The 15,874-nt window shown below is 32.0% G+C and overlaps 1 protein-coding gene across 1 annotated transcript in view; it reads right to left on the reverse strand.

The window, feature by feature from the left end:
- LOC137615950 (G protein-regulated inducer of neurite outgrowth 1-like) overlaps positions 1-15,874 on the reverse strand; it is a 68,368-nt gene that overhangs the window by 50,504 nt on the left and 1,990 nt on the right. Inside the window, exons 2-3 of the mRNA XM_068345633.1 lie at positions 6,583-6,764; positions 5,384-6,439 (exon numbers count right to left, since the gene is read on the reverse strand). Coding sequence (XP_068201734.1) covers positions 5,384-6,439; positions 6,583-6,764 — 1,238 coding nt within the window. The remainder of the gene's footprint in view (positions 1-5,383; positions 6,440-6,582; positions 6,765-15,874) is intronic.

A 15,874-nucleotide genomic window follows, 5' to 3' on the forward strand; every position in this document is an offset into this window, starting at 1 on the left:
AAAGAAAATTTAAAGAAAGGACAGCAAGGAAAAGAAATCCATTTACAGCTTATTCCACCTAACTGAAAGTAAACAAATGGACCATATCTGCTTGAGAAACAATTCACTTTGTATTCTCGACAAAAATTATTCGTCCTTCCAAATTCCAACAGGAAGACCAAAACACACAAAAAAGCATACGCCTTTCTCAAATTTTTCTTCGTGTACCCCGTGAAAATAAAAATTCTTTTACTTAAATGCATAGATCATTCATTGGTCAAAATTTCGAAAATATAACTATCCCTAAAATCAAAAGAGGTTACAACACTGAAACCCATTGATAAGGATCCTTCCTGTGTGATGATAAATTTATCAGTTCAACGTATAGTACAGCGGCATAGCAGACCAATTGTTCAAATTGGTCTAAAAGCACCAAAATTGGCACACATGTAGATTAATATATTCTAAACATTTTTGGATATGGAGGCATTCAAGATTAGCCCTTAGGAAGATATGGCGGCCATTGTTCAAAATGGCCGCCATTTAACATTAGCGTCATTACATAGACTTCATTATGTGTCGTTAGTTTGGTGCTAGATGGGCCAAAATTCCCTTTTTTTACATCAGAATTAACATCAATAAATGTTTAACAGATATTTAGATGAATCTTCTCAAAAATGGCCCCCAAACTGGCCGCCATTTTGTGGAAAAAGTGGACATTTGATGAAGATTTCAATACTCAATGACATAATACCTCTAATAACCAGTACCTGATTTCAGGAACACACTTTAATTGCTCAAGTTGCTTTTTTATTTCAAATTGCTGGCAAAATTGCTAGTCAAAATAATACACAGAGTACGGGAAGTTTACAGTATGGTCAGATTGTAGTTATATAGTCGACCAAAAGCCCAGTCTCTAGGCACAGTACTTGTGTAATCCTGCAGTACATACATGTAGTACAATAACGTAGATTTTGCCACACTATGTTAATTATGATTCCGAACTTTTCAAATCTGGTCACCAGAATTATGAATGTCTACAGATCATAATGTTGGTTAGCAAGTTTTCTGTCCCAATCTACTGGCATTCGCCTTCACAGAAACATAGACCAGTGCATTGCAGTGAAGCGTTCTTGCACTTGCAGCGGTTTTTGCAGCCTTTCTTGCATCCGCAAGACACCAGCTCATAGCAGGCCTTGGATGCCTCAGGGAGTGTGGTCCAGAGTGGTGTGTAGAGCCCATCATCACTCCGATGCCAGCCCCAGTCTGTTGGTGGAGGGAGCACGGGCGTTGGTACCAATGCCTGGCCCCAGACATGACCACCCTGAAGGGCAGATCTCTTCACATGCTGCTCCAGAGCAGCGTAGGTTGGCGGGATGTTCTGAACAGAGTTCGTCTTTGCAAAGAGCTGCTTTCTCGCCTTGTTGACGTCCTTGCATTTGCTTGTGCGGTCATACAGGAGTATGACAAACCTCTCGATGACATGCATTGTATCCTCTTGGATGCTTGTGGGTGCATTTGCCAGACTCAGCAGGGCATCAGTGAGTTCTGGCAGCGTGTTCCATGTTGCCCAGGCAGATTTCTTCCCATGTCCGACGAAGGCTGACACAGTATCACACCCTGTGATGGCATGAAACATTGGAAGAGCACATGCCTTCTCTGGACCAAGGGAGGAAGCTATTTCATGGGCTGCAATGTAGCGGTAGTTCTTGCCTGTATCTGGTGGTGACCATGTTGTGCAGCATGTGCTACATGTAGCATCATGCGGGTGTCTGCCTCTTCTTGGTTGCATGGTGCGAGTGAGTTGACATCCTCTTGCTGTGGAACACAGATCACCTGCTCCCCATCAGTGACGACCAGTTCCTTGCCTTCTTCTTGAAAGGACTCTGCAAGCATGGTGGAGAGGTAGCTGAAGAGCTCCACTTTGTTGCTATCAACTCGCAGGAAACTTTGCCAATTTCCTGGTATGACTGCTGAGTCGACAACACGCCGACGTACTCCCTTTCCACGCTGTTCTCTGGTTGATGCCTTCAGGGAATCTGCTCTGTAGCTGTCCCACACAAGGTCAAGACGTGATACATGTTGGAAACGTTGTACAACGTATGGGATGAACACTTGCTGTGCATATTCCTCGAACGTGTTGGCAGTACCCGGCTTCAACATCTGTACGATTACTGCTCCATCGAGGACAACAGCAGTGACAGTAGGAGCTTCAAACTGAGGCTCAGCATGGCCTTCAAGGCACACCAGCAAGTCACTCTTGCTCCCTAGGTACAGTCTCCCTCCGTCAGATAAAGCTGGAGGGCATTGCTGATTTTCATGCCTGAAGAACTCTTCTAGATTCCCATCACGGGTCTGGCAGCCGATATATAATCGTGCGAAGAGCGCAACATCATTCTTCAGAGATTTGACCTGTTCTTTTCCTTTGGGTATATTGGGTCCTCTCTTGGTCGCAAACAGTGGTAGCTTGTTCCGGTGGATTGCCACCTCAATGGACTTGGTTCTGTCCACGATGCATTCCTTTGAGAATGCTTCAAACTGGTCTTGGCCAATCTGCTTGGCGTTACGGACTGTTTCTATGACTGCAGGGTCTGCGATCTCCTTTGTGTCGAGCACCAGCAAGTCCTGACTGTCCTCCTCGAAAGGGTTGCCCAGCTCTTCAATGACGGCCACGAGTGAGCGCACATCTCTGGCAAAAGTGTTCTGCACACTTGGTGTCTCTTCGTGGTGACGTGTCTCCTCTTGATCGTGTGGATGCAGATTGAAGTCGTCAAATTCCACAATCACTCTAGCAACCTCCGGTCCGGCAACCATCCAGCGCCTCAGTGCAGTTGGATTGTCTGTGAGGCCGATGGCTCCTCCATCACCCTTGACATACGCGTTGTTCTGCTCATGTCCTTGGTCAAGAGGGATTGCTGAAAAGATCCTCTTGGTCTTCTGGACTGTGAAGTGTCCCTTGCTAAACTCTGTGAAGACGTCTGGATGTTTGTTTGCCAGTTCTGCCATGTCCCGTAGATGCACAGAGTCCTCCTGACAGCCGCCCGGGAATGATCCACGGAATTGGTAAGTGTCTTCAAACATATATCGACGAACTATCTGTGCAGCACGCGCAAGGTGAACTGCCTCAGTGTCACAGTCTTGCTCGCAGGCTTTGCCTAGCGCTTCACCAATGTCTTCATCAAACGCTAGTAAAACATCTCGGCCTTTGCTGTGGGATCTCAGGCCTGGTATCTGGGCTAACAGGCGCTCTTTCAGCCTTGTGCTATTAACTTTCTGGCACAAAACAACCCCGAGCTGTTCTATTCTTGTTGTGTATAGCTTTACAAGTTCTGCGAGTCTGAAGACTGGGGTGGTGCCCTCTTCTAGGTGGGTTTCCTCGATATACAGGACCAGTTCAGCCAGTACGATTCTTGACATTACACCTTCATGGTCAGTTTTCTGCTCGGCTTCTACAGTGGTCTTTGCACGATAGTAAAGAGCCAACAAACACTTGGAATGGTACTTGGCCTCCAGAGCCACCATATCACCCATGCTGAGCCTGGCTATGAGTTCATTGTCCCCAACTTGCGCTGCACACTTCCGTACGCGTGTGTCCACCTGGAAGGTTGTTACTTCATGTAGGGTCTCTGTGCCAGACTTTCCACAGAAAAAGCAGGAGGTGCCGCTGGTAGTGGCTTCTGAAGAGTGTGTTCTGGCGCGCTTGGCCTGGACATTGTCAGTACTATCAAATGCTGAGCTGCTTGCGATGCGTCTCTTCTCTGCTCTTCGTAGCATTGTGTTATTGTATTTGAGCATACATGTTTTATGCCACTTGGCCTGGTGGGCAACCATTGTCGCCTCAACACCTTGTCCTTCATCTAGTCTCTGTAACTGAACAGTTCTTGGCAGTTCTCCGAGTTCATCAAATTTGACCAAGTTTGCAGCCATTGTCGTGTATCCACTCCCAGGGTCTCGGCGTTTAGACAGTACTGGGCAGACAAGTGACTCTGTTGTCTCCTCTTGACATACAAGACACAGCTTCCAGTTTGTCTCAGGAGGTGTTGTGGGAGTACGTTGCTCAAAAGTATCGACCAGTTGGAACTTCTTTGCCATGGCTGCAGTCTGGAACAACGCGTCTCTGATGTCAGGTGGTGCTGCTGCTGCCTCACCTGCAAAGACACAAAACACCACCATGTTACCACAAGTTACTACTACAAGCACCATGACTATCAACACTATACTATTACTGCAGCCGCCGTCACTGCCACCAACGCTGCCGCTGCAAAGTAAAATTCATTTTCTTGTGAAATGGTAGCCAAATTATTTGGTAAGCACAGAAGTATGTGTAATTGTACAATACTTATCACCTCTAGCACACTTATCACCTTTAGCATCCACAAAAAGACAAATTATGGTACATATTCAATGACGCTAACGGTAAATAGCGGCCATTTTGAAAAATAGCCGCCAAATGTGCTACGGGGAGAATCTTGAATGCCTCCATATCCAAAATTGTTCAGATGTATTAATCCACATGTGTGCCAATTTTGGTGCTTTTAGAACAATTTGAACAATTGGTTTCATATTTCTTACTATGCCGCTGGGCTAGTAGGAAATAGCGATGTGGAGAATCCTGCTGATAAAACATCGTCTGTAATCAACCCAGACCATGATATTAATGGCCATCAAAATCCCTCCATTATCCTTTATATTGCTTCTTCAGGCACTAGTCATCCGGTTACTATTTAGTAACGCCAAACTCAAACATACCAATCCCAATTTTCTGATACGGGAAATGAAATGTTGCGTCTGAAATCAACCGAATTGTGCTATTGAAATTCCATGGTTCCATTACAAAACTCAAAGTTCTCATGTTCTTCCTTTTGTTTTGCATTTATCACATTGAAAACATGGCATGTTGAAAGGGACCTGCAATTGTTGAAGAAAATGGAAACTTCATGCTAAAACCTATTTAGCTTTGCATTCTTGGGATGGCAAACCCCTAAAGCAAAATTTAAAGTTAAAGTTGTGTCTGTTATGAATATTTTGGATTTAGTTAGTCACTTTTATATAAAAAATATCAAGGAATAATAGGGATAAGTGAATATAAAGAAGGGCTCCACAATAACGCTTACTTATAAGCAAAAACAATCAAAGTAAATGCCACGTGAGACAACTGTTAATTCATAACTGTCACAATAACCGGGAATTCAAATTAACTGGGCCAGAACAATCTCTCTTGGTAATTACATCAAGCAAAAAACCATTGTCTTTTTTTACGGCCACGTTGAAAACCCCACTGCTTGACCCTCTTGAGTTAGTTAATTAATTCAACACATTTCTGCAAAATCAGTCAAATACTACTTAATCTTATCATTATTTCAACTGTTACTATTATTGCTACCGTTGCTGCTGTTGGTATTACCTTGCATAGAGTAACTGGTATTACCTTGCAAAAAGTAACTGGTATTGACTTGCATAAAGTAACTGGTATTACCTTGCATAGAGTAACTGGTATTACATTGCAAAAAGTAACTGGTCTTGCCTTGCATAAAGTGACTGGTATTACCTTGCATAGAGTAACTGGTATTACATTGCAAAAAGTAACTGGTATTACCTTGCATAAAGTAACTGGTATTACCTTGCATAAAGTAACTGGTATTACCTTGCACAGAGTAACTGGTATTACCTTGCATAAAGTAACTGGTATTACCTTGCACAGAGTAACTGGTATTACCTTGCATAAAGTAACTGGTATTACCTTGCACAGAGTAACTGGTATTACCTTGCATAAAGTAACTGGTATTACCTTGCACAGAGTAACTGGTATTACCTTGCATAAAGTAACTGGTATTACCTTGCACAGAGTAACTGGTATTACCTTGCATAAAGTAACTGGTATTACCTTGCACAGAGTAACTGGTATTACCTTGCATAAAGTAACTGGTATTACCTTGCACAGAGTAACTGGTATTACCTTGCATAAAGTAACTGGTATTACCTTGCATAAAGTAACTGGTATTACCTTGCATAAAGTAACTGGTATTACCTTGCACAGAGTAACTGGTATTACCTTGCATAAAGTAACTGGTATTACCTTGCATAAAGTAACTGGTATTACCTTGCACAGAGTAACTGGTATTACCTTGCATAAAGTAACTGGTATTACCTTGCATAAAGTAACTGGTATTACCTTGCATAAAGTAACTGGTATTACCTTGCATAAAGTAACTGGTATTACCTTGCACAGAGTAACTGGTATTACCTTGCATAAAGTAACTGGTATTACCTTGCACAGAGTAACTGGTATTACCTTGCATAAAGTAACTGGTATTACCTTGCATAAAGTAACTGGTATTACCTTGCATAAAGTAACTGGTATTACCTTGCATAAAGTAACTGGTATTACCTTGCATAAAGTAACTGATATTACCTTGCATAAAGTAACTGGTATTACCTTGCACAGAGTAACTGGTATTACCTAGCAAAAAGTAACTGGTATTACCTTGCATAAAAAACTGGTATTACCTTGCATAAAGTAACTGGTATTACCTTGCACAGAGTAACTGGTATTGCCTTGCATAGAGTAACTGGTATTACCTTGCATAGAGTAACTGGTATTACCTTGCAAAAACTAACTGGTATTACCTTGCATAAAGTAACTGGCATTGCCTTGCATAAAGTAACTGGTGTTACCTTGCAAAAACTAACTGGTATTACCTTGCATAAAGTAACTGGCATTGCCTTGCATAAAGTAACTGGTGTTACCTTGCAAAAAGTAACTGGTATAGCCTTGCATAAAGTAACTGGTATTACATTGCATAAAGTATATACATCAAGAAACAAGCATGAATGCCATTTTCATCTCCTTGAAAGAATAAAAGTGAAATCAAATAAGAAGGAAACTAATAACAAACAAATAACTGGTAATAAGTATAAAGCATTAAAAACTAACTACAAAAACAAATAAAGACCGAAATAATAATAAATAAAATGGAAATATTACTAAGAACAAAAATAATCATAATTATCACCATTTTCCCCTCATAAATTAAAGTTGTCACTTTTAGCAGGAACATGAAATGAAAAGAACAAAAAAGAAAAGAAGGGAATGAAACTTTCTGAATAAAAAACCTGCCACGCGTACTAACATAAAAAGTTACAATGAGGAGAATAACTGCAAAAAAAGTTGAGAGAGAGAGAGAGAGAGAGAGAGAGAGAGAGAGAGAGAGAGAGAGAGAGAGAGAGAGAGAGAGAGAGAGAGAGAGAGCAAATTTCTTATGTTTTTATTTCTGCCACAGATATACTGTTTTTGGTTCGATTTTTCCGCCGATTGTAAACGGAGTTTTGCAAAATTAAGTGAAAGGTTTTAAGCATTTCTGGTAAAAGCTAACCACTATTTGTTTTGAATCAATTATTTCTTATTATTCACGTTTATCAGTAGGTTACGGATATATGATAGACTATTTAGGCAGTTATGCTAATTGTTCAAAAGGTTTTGGGATATTAATTGAGTCTATAGGTAAGGGTGCTTCTCTTTAACTACTCAACTAATCAGATTCTACATGAATCATTTTATCCAGTTGCCCCTCAGTCCTGCAATTTTACTAAGCGTCAGATATTTACTGCACTAATAGAACAGAGCTCTTTATACTTTAATAACAATAAGAAAAAACAGCGTCTTCCATAACTATATTCACGAGGAACATTTCTGATCACTCTTCCACGACAAAGTACCATTTGAATTTTTTTTTATTTAAATCGGAGCAATACGAAATATAAATGAGATTGGCCTTTCAAATTCCATCGAACACTAAAAACGTTTTAGTAACAGTTATCTTGAAACAATAACAAACCTAATAAAAATTTTCAATCATCACAATATATATATATATATATATAAAATGTGTGTACGGAAATTTATTTGCATAGAATATTTCAAATAGATAAAAACATTTACAAAGCAATTCCCAATATGCATATTATTCAGCCTCTGCAGTAAATATCATCATGCAATAATTTTTCAAAAATATGAAAATAAATATTTATACATATTATTATTATTATTATTATTATTATTACTATTATTATTATTATTATTATTATTATTATTATTATTATTATTATTATTATTATTATTATTATTATTATTATCTCTACAGTGAAATACGGTTTGAAGTTTGTGTTACAATTCCAGAATACAGAATAAAGCGTTTAAATCTAATTGATTATTCGTATATTATAGAATAAGTTTAGACGACAGATATGATGAAAGTCAATCAATCAATTAAGCAATCATTCCCATAAAGAAACCGAGAGATGCTTTTAAGAGAAATCAGGCATAGTCCAATGAAGCAATAATAAAATGTTATCGGATTCCGATTTCACTTCAGGACCCTTCTCCAAGTTTCACCTTGTTTCCTTCACAGTTAGAAACCGTATTATCAAACCTTACTACGGATTTCCTGGAAAGGAGTCCCATCTTGGGGATCCGTAACAATAATTTCCTTTTTTATCAAATTAAAAAAAAAAATAATTCCATTCTAGATTATTTCAGAATTTAAATAAAACAATGCTATTCGAGATTATTTCAAAATTTAAATAAAACAATGCTATTCGAGGTTATTTCAAAATTTAAATAAAACAATGCCATTCGAGATTATTTCAAAATTTAAATAAAACAATGCTATTCGAGATTATTGCAAAATTTAAATAAAACAATGCTATTCAAGATTATTGCAAAATTTAACTAAACCAATGCTACTCGAGATTATTCCAAATTTAAATAAAACAATCCCATTCGAGATTATTTCAGAATTCAAATAAAACAATGCTACTCGAGATTATTTCAAAATTTAAATAAAGCAATGCTATTCGAGATTATTTCAAAATTTAAATAAAACAATGCTATTCGAGATTATTGCAAAATTTAAATAAAACAATGCTATTCGAGATTATTGCAAAATTTAAATAAAACAATGCTATTCGAGATTATTGCAAAATTTAAATAAAACAATGCTATTCGAGATTATTGCAAAATTTAAATAAAACAATGCTACTCGAGATTATTTCAAAATTTAAATAAAACAATGCTATTCGAGATTATTGCAAAATTTAAATAAAACAATGCTACTCGAGATTATTTCAAAATTTAAATAAAACAATGCTATTCGAGATTATTTCAAAATTTAAATAAAACAATGCTATTCGAGGTTATTTCAAAATTTAAATAAAACAATGCCATTCGAGATTATTTCAAAATTTAAATAAAACAATGCTATTCGAGATTATTGCAAAATTTAAATAAAACAATGCTATTCGAGATTATTTCAAAATTTAAATAAAACAATGCTATTCGAGATTATTGCAAAATTTAAATAAAACAATGCTACTCGAGATTATTTCAAAATTTAAATAAAACAATGCTATTCAAGGTTATTTCAAAATTTAAATAAAACAATGCTATTCGAGGTTATTTCAAAATTTAAATAAAACAATGCTATTCGAGATTATTGCAAAATTTAAATAAAACAATGCTATTCGAGATTATTGCAAAATTTAAATAAAACAATGCTATTCGAGATTATTGCAAAATTTAAATAAAACAATGCTACTCGAGATTATTTCAAAATTTAAATAAAACAATGCTATTCGAGATTATTGCAAAATTTAAATAAAACAATGCTATTCGAGATTATTGCAAAATTTAAATAAAACAATGCTACTCGAGATTATTTCAAAATTTAAATAAAACAATGCTATTCGAGATTATTTCAAAATTTAAATAAAACAATGCTATTCGAGGTTATTTCAAAATTTAAATAAAACAATGCCATTCGAGATTATTTCAAAATTTAAATAAAACAATGCTATTCGAGATTATTGCAAAATTTAAATAAAACAATGCTATTCAAGATTATTGCAAAATTTAACTAAACCAATGCTACTCGAGATTATTCCAAATTTAAATAAAACAATCCCATTCGAGATTATTTCAGAATTCAAATAAAACAATGCTACTCGAGATTATTTCAAAATTTAAATAAAGCAATGCTATTCGAGATTATTTCAAAATTTAAATAAAACAATGCTATTTGAGATTATTGCAAAATTTAAATAAAACAATGCTATTCGAGATTATTGCAAAATTTAAATAAAACAATGCTATTCGAGATTATTGCAAAATTTAAATAAAACAATGCTATTCGAGATTATTGCAAAATTTAAATAAAACAATGCTATTCGAGATTATTGCAAAATTTAAATAAAACAATGCTATTCGAGATTATTGCAAAATTTAAATAAAACAATGCTACTCGAGATTATTTCAAAATTTAAATAAAACAATGCCATTCGAGATTATTTCAAAATTTAAATAAAACAATGCTATTTGAGATTATTGCAAAATTTAAATAAAACAATGCTATTCGAGATTATTGCAAAATTTAAATAAAACAATGCTATTCGAGATTATTGCAAAATTTAAATAAAACAATGCTACTCGAGATTATTTCAAAATTTAAATAAAACAATCCCATTCGAGATTATTTCAAAATTTAAATAAAACAATGCTATTCGAGATTATTTCAAAATTTAAATAAAACAATCCCATTCGAGATTATTTCAAAATTTAAATAAAACAATGCTAATCGAGATTATTTCAAAATTTAAATAAAACAATGCCATTCGAGATTATTTCAAAATTTAAATAAAACAATCCCATTCGAGATTATTTCAAAATTTAAATAAAACAATGCTATTCGAGATTATTTCAAAATTTAAATAAAACAATCCCATTCGAGATTATTTCAAAATTTAAATAAAACAATGCCATTCGAGATTATTTCAAAATTTAAATAAAACAACGCCATTCGAGATTATTTCAAAATTTAAATAAAACAACGCCATTCGACATTATTTCAAAATTTAAGTAAAACAATCCCATTCGAGTTTATTTCAAAATTTAAATAAAACAATCCCATTCGAGATTATTTCAAAATTTAAATAAAACAATGCCATTCGAGATTATTCCAAATTTAAATAAAACGATGCTAATCGAGATTATTTCAGAATTCAAATAAAACAATGCTACTCGAGATTATTTCAAAATTTAAATAAAACAATGCTACTCGAGATTATTGCAAAATTTAAATAAAACAATGCTATTCGAGATTATTACAAAATTTAAATAAAACAATGCTATTCAAGATTATTGCAAAATTTAAATAAAACAATGCTACTCGGGATTATTCCAAATTTAAATAAAACAATCCCATTCGAGATTATTTCAGAATTCAAATAAAACAATGCTACTCGAGATTATTTCAAAATTTAAATAAAACAATGCCATTCGAGATTATTTCAAAATTTAAATAAAACAATGCTATTCGAGATTATTGCAAAATTTAAATAAAACAATGCTATTCGAGATTATTGCAAAATTTAAATAAAACAATGATATTCGAGATTATTGCAAAATTTAAATAAAACAATCCCATTCGAGATTATTTCAAAATTTAAATAAAACAATGCTACTCGAGATTATTTCAAAATTTGAATAAAACAATGCCATTCGAAATTATTTCAAAATTTAAATAAAACAATCCCATTCGAGATTATTTCAAAATTTAAATAAAATAATGCTATTCGAGATTATTTCAAAATTTAAATAAAACAATCCCATTCGAGATTATTTCAAAATTTATATAAAACAATGCCATTCGAGATTATTTCAAAATTTAAATAAAACAACGCCATTTGAGATTATTTCAAAATTCAAATAAAACAACGCCATTCGACATTATTTCAAAATTTAAATAAAACAATCCCATTCGAGATTATTTCAAAATTTAAATAAAACAATTCCATTCGAGATTATTTCAAAATTTGAATAAAACAATGCCATTCGAAATTATTTCAAAATTTAAATAAAACAATGCCATTCGACATTATTTCAAAATTTAAATAAAACAATGCCATTCGAGATTATTTCAAAATTTAAATAAAACAATCCCATTCGAGATTATTTCAAAATTTAAATAAAACAACGCCATTCGACATTATTTCAAAATTTAGATAAAACAATGCCATTCGAGATTATTTCAAAATTTATATAAAACAATCCCATTCGAGTTTATTTCAAAATTTAAATAAAACAATGCCATTCGAGATTATTTCAAAATTCAAATAAAACAATGCTACTCGAGATTATTTCAAAATTTAAATAAAACAATGCTATTCGAGATTATTGCAAAATTTAAATAAAACAATGCTATTCGAGATTATTACAAAATTTAAATAAAACAATGCTATTCAAGATTATTGCAAAATTTAAATAAAACAATGCTACTCGAGATTATTCCAAATTTAAATAAAACAATCCCATTCGAGATTATTTCAGAATTCAAATAAAACAATGCTACTCGAGATTATTTCAAAATTTAAATAAAACAATGCCATTCGAGATTATTTCAAAATTTAAATAAAACAATGCTAATCGAGATTATTTCAAAATTCAAATAAAACAATGCTACTCGAGATTATTTCAAAATTTAAATAAAACAATGCTATTCGAGATTATTGCAAAATTTAAATAAAACAATGCTATTCGAGATTATTGCAAAATTTAAATAAAACAATGATATTCGAGATTATTGCAAAATTTAAATAAAACAATCCCATTCGAGATTATTTCAAAATTTAAATAAAACAATGCTATTCAAGATTATTTCAAAATTTAAATAAAACAATGCCATTCGAGATTATTTCAAAATTTAAATAAAACAATGCTAATCGAGATTATTTCAAAATTCAAATAAAACAATCCCATTCGAGATTATTTCAAAATTTATATAAAACAATGCCATTCGAGATTATTTCAAAATTTATATAAAACAATCCCATTCGAGATTATTTCAAAATTTATATAAAACAATGCCATTCGAGATTATTTCAAAATTTATATAAAACAATCCCATTCGAGATTATTTCAAAATTTAAATAAAACAATGCTACTCGAGATTATTTCAAAATTTGAATAAAACAATCCCATTCGAGATTATTTCAAAATTTAAATAAAATAATGCTATTCGAGATTATTTCAAAATTTAAATAAAACAATCCCATTCGAGATTATTTCAAAATTTATATAAAACAATGCCATTCGAGATTATTTCAAAATTTAAATAAAACAACGCCATTTGAGATTATTTCAAAATTCAAATAAAACAACGCCATTCGACATTATTTCAAAATTTAAATAAAACAATGCCATTCGAAATTATTTCAAAATTTAAATAAAACAATCCAATTCGAGATTATTTCAAAATTTAAATAAAATAATGCTATTCGAGATTATTTCAAAATTTAAATAAAACAATCCCATTCGAGATTATTTCAAAATTTATATAAAACAATGCCATTCGAGATTATTTCAAAATTTAAATAAAACAACGCCATTTGAGATTTTTTCAAAATTCAAATAAAACAACGCCATTCGACATTATTTCAAAATTTAAATAAAACAATGCCATTCGAAATTATTTCAAAATTTAAATAAAACAATCCCATTCGAGATTATTTCAAAATTTAAATAAAATAATGCTATTCGAGATTATTTCAAAATTTAAATAAAACAATCCCATTCGAGATTATTTCAAAATTTATATAAAACAATGCCATTCGAGATTATTTCAAAATTTAAATAAAACAACGCCATTTGAGATTATTTCAAAATTCAAATAAAACAACGCCATTCGACATTATTTCAAAATTTAAATAAAACAATGCCATTCGAAATTATTTCAAAATTTAAATAAAACAATCCCATTCGAGATTATTTCAAAATTTAAATAAAATAATGCTATTCGAGATTATTTCAAAATTTAAATAAAACAATCCCATTCGAGATTATTTCAAAATTTATATAAAACAATGCCATTCGAGATTATTTCAAAATTTAAATAAAACAACGCCATTTGAGATTATTTCAAAATTCAAATAAAACAACGCCATTCGACATTATTTCAAAATTTAAATAAAACAATGCCATTCGAGATTATTTCAAAATTTAAATAAAACAATCCCATTCGAGATTATTTCAAAATTTAAATAAAACAATTCCATTCGAGATTATTTCAAAATTTGAATAAAACAATGCCATTCGAAATTATTTCAAAATTTAAATAAAACAAAGCCATTCGACATTATTTCAAAATTTAAATAAAACAATGCCATTCGAGATTATTTCAAAATTTAAATAAAACAATCCCATTCGAGATTATTTCAAAATTTAAATAAAACAACGCCATTCGACATTATTTCAAAATTTAGATAAAACAATGCCATTCGAGATTATTTCAAAATTCCAATAAAACAATGCCATTCGAGATTATTCCAAATTTAAATAAAACAATGCTATTCGAGATTATTCCAAATTTAAATAAAACAATGCTATTCGGGATTATTCCAAATTTAAATAAAACAATGCTATTCGGGATTATTTCAAAATTTAAATAACACAACCCATTCGAGATTATTCCAAAATTTAAATAAAACAATGCTATTCGAGATTATTGCAAAATTTAAATAAAACAATGCCATTCGAGATTATTCCAAATTTAAATAAAACAATGCTATTCGACATTACTTCAAAATTTAAATAAAACAATGCCATTCGAGATTATTCCAAATTTAAATAAAACCATGCTATTCGGGATTATTTCAAAATTTAAATAAAACAATCTCATTCGAGATTATTTCAAAATTAAAAAAAAAACAATGCCATTGGAGATTATTATCTTAAAAATTACCGGTATGCAATTTTGCATGTGATATCATTGATTAATTTAAAGTTTTCTGGCATCCCGACATCTGAGGTCATTGCCGCCGATATCACTTAGCATGAATAAAACATTAAAGGAATTTCACTTTAAAACCATAAAAACGAAAATGTCTTAATAAAAGTTAAATAACTTCCATAAGACAGACTGCGACAAGACCGCTAGTAGAATTACCAAAGCGAAGAATGACTCCAGTTTTATCACCTTAACTTACCATCAAGTACAACTACGTAAACCGTAAAACTACCTCTAATACATTAGCAAGACCAGAATAATGGTGTCACATATTGTCATCCCCTTTCGGTCATGCTATAACTTGGTGCTTCCAGTTCTGGATCCTTGCATTTATGGCCCATTCTGATGTATGACAAAAGTGTGTTTTCTTCTCTTATGCAAATGTAAAGTTAGTCACATTCCATACTGCACTTAGGCTTATGCATTAATTATGTCGCATATGCATTCATATTTACAATATCTTATTGGTTAAGGAAGAATATATATATAAAGATCTGACGACAGGATAGTATTTTGAGTATGTGAGTGTATATATATATATATATATATATATATATATATATAATATATATATATATATATATATATATATATATATATAGTATATATAATATACATAAATTGATCACAAACACTCGTCAATTTTATACCTTCAAATGTTAAGTTACAAATAACCTACTTCTTAATTTAAGAATATATAGTACTCTATATACATACATATATATAAATACAGACACACACACACACAAACACACACACACATATATATATATATATATATATATATATATATAAAAGAGAGAGAGAGAGAGAGAGAGAGAGAGAGAGAGAGAGAGAGAGAGAGAGAGAGAGAGAGAGAGAGAGAGAATATTTAGAAATTATATAAATTTTCAAAAATAACCTTTCTGAAAAATGATGGCATGGGTTTTCATTTCACATATGTAGATAAAATTCAATGATTTTCTCAAAGAGCAATAGACAATAAAATAAGTTCATATGAAGTTGACATTGCCATGTAATTACTATGCTTTATATCATTTAAATTTCCCCCAAAAATTAAT

Source organism: Palaemon carinicauda, chromosome 22 (assembly GCF_036898095.1).
Source record: "Palaemon carinicauda isolate YSFRI2023 chromosome 22, ASM3689809v2, whole genome shotgun sequence".
NCBI lineage: Eukaryota > Metazoa > Arthropoda > Malacostraca > Decapoda > Palaemonidae > Palaemon > Palaemon carinicauda.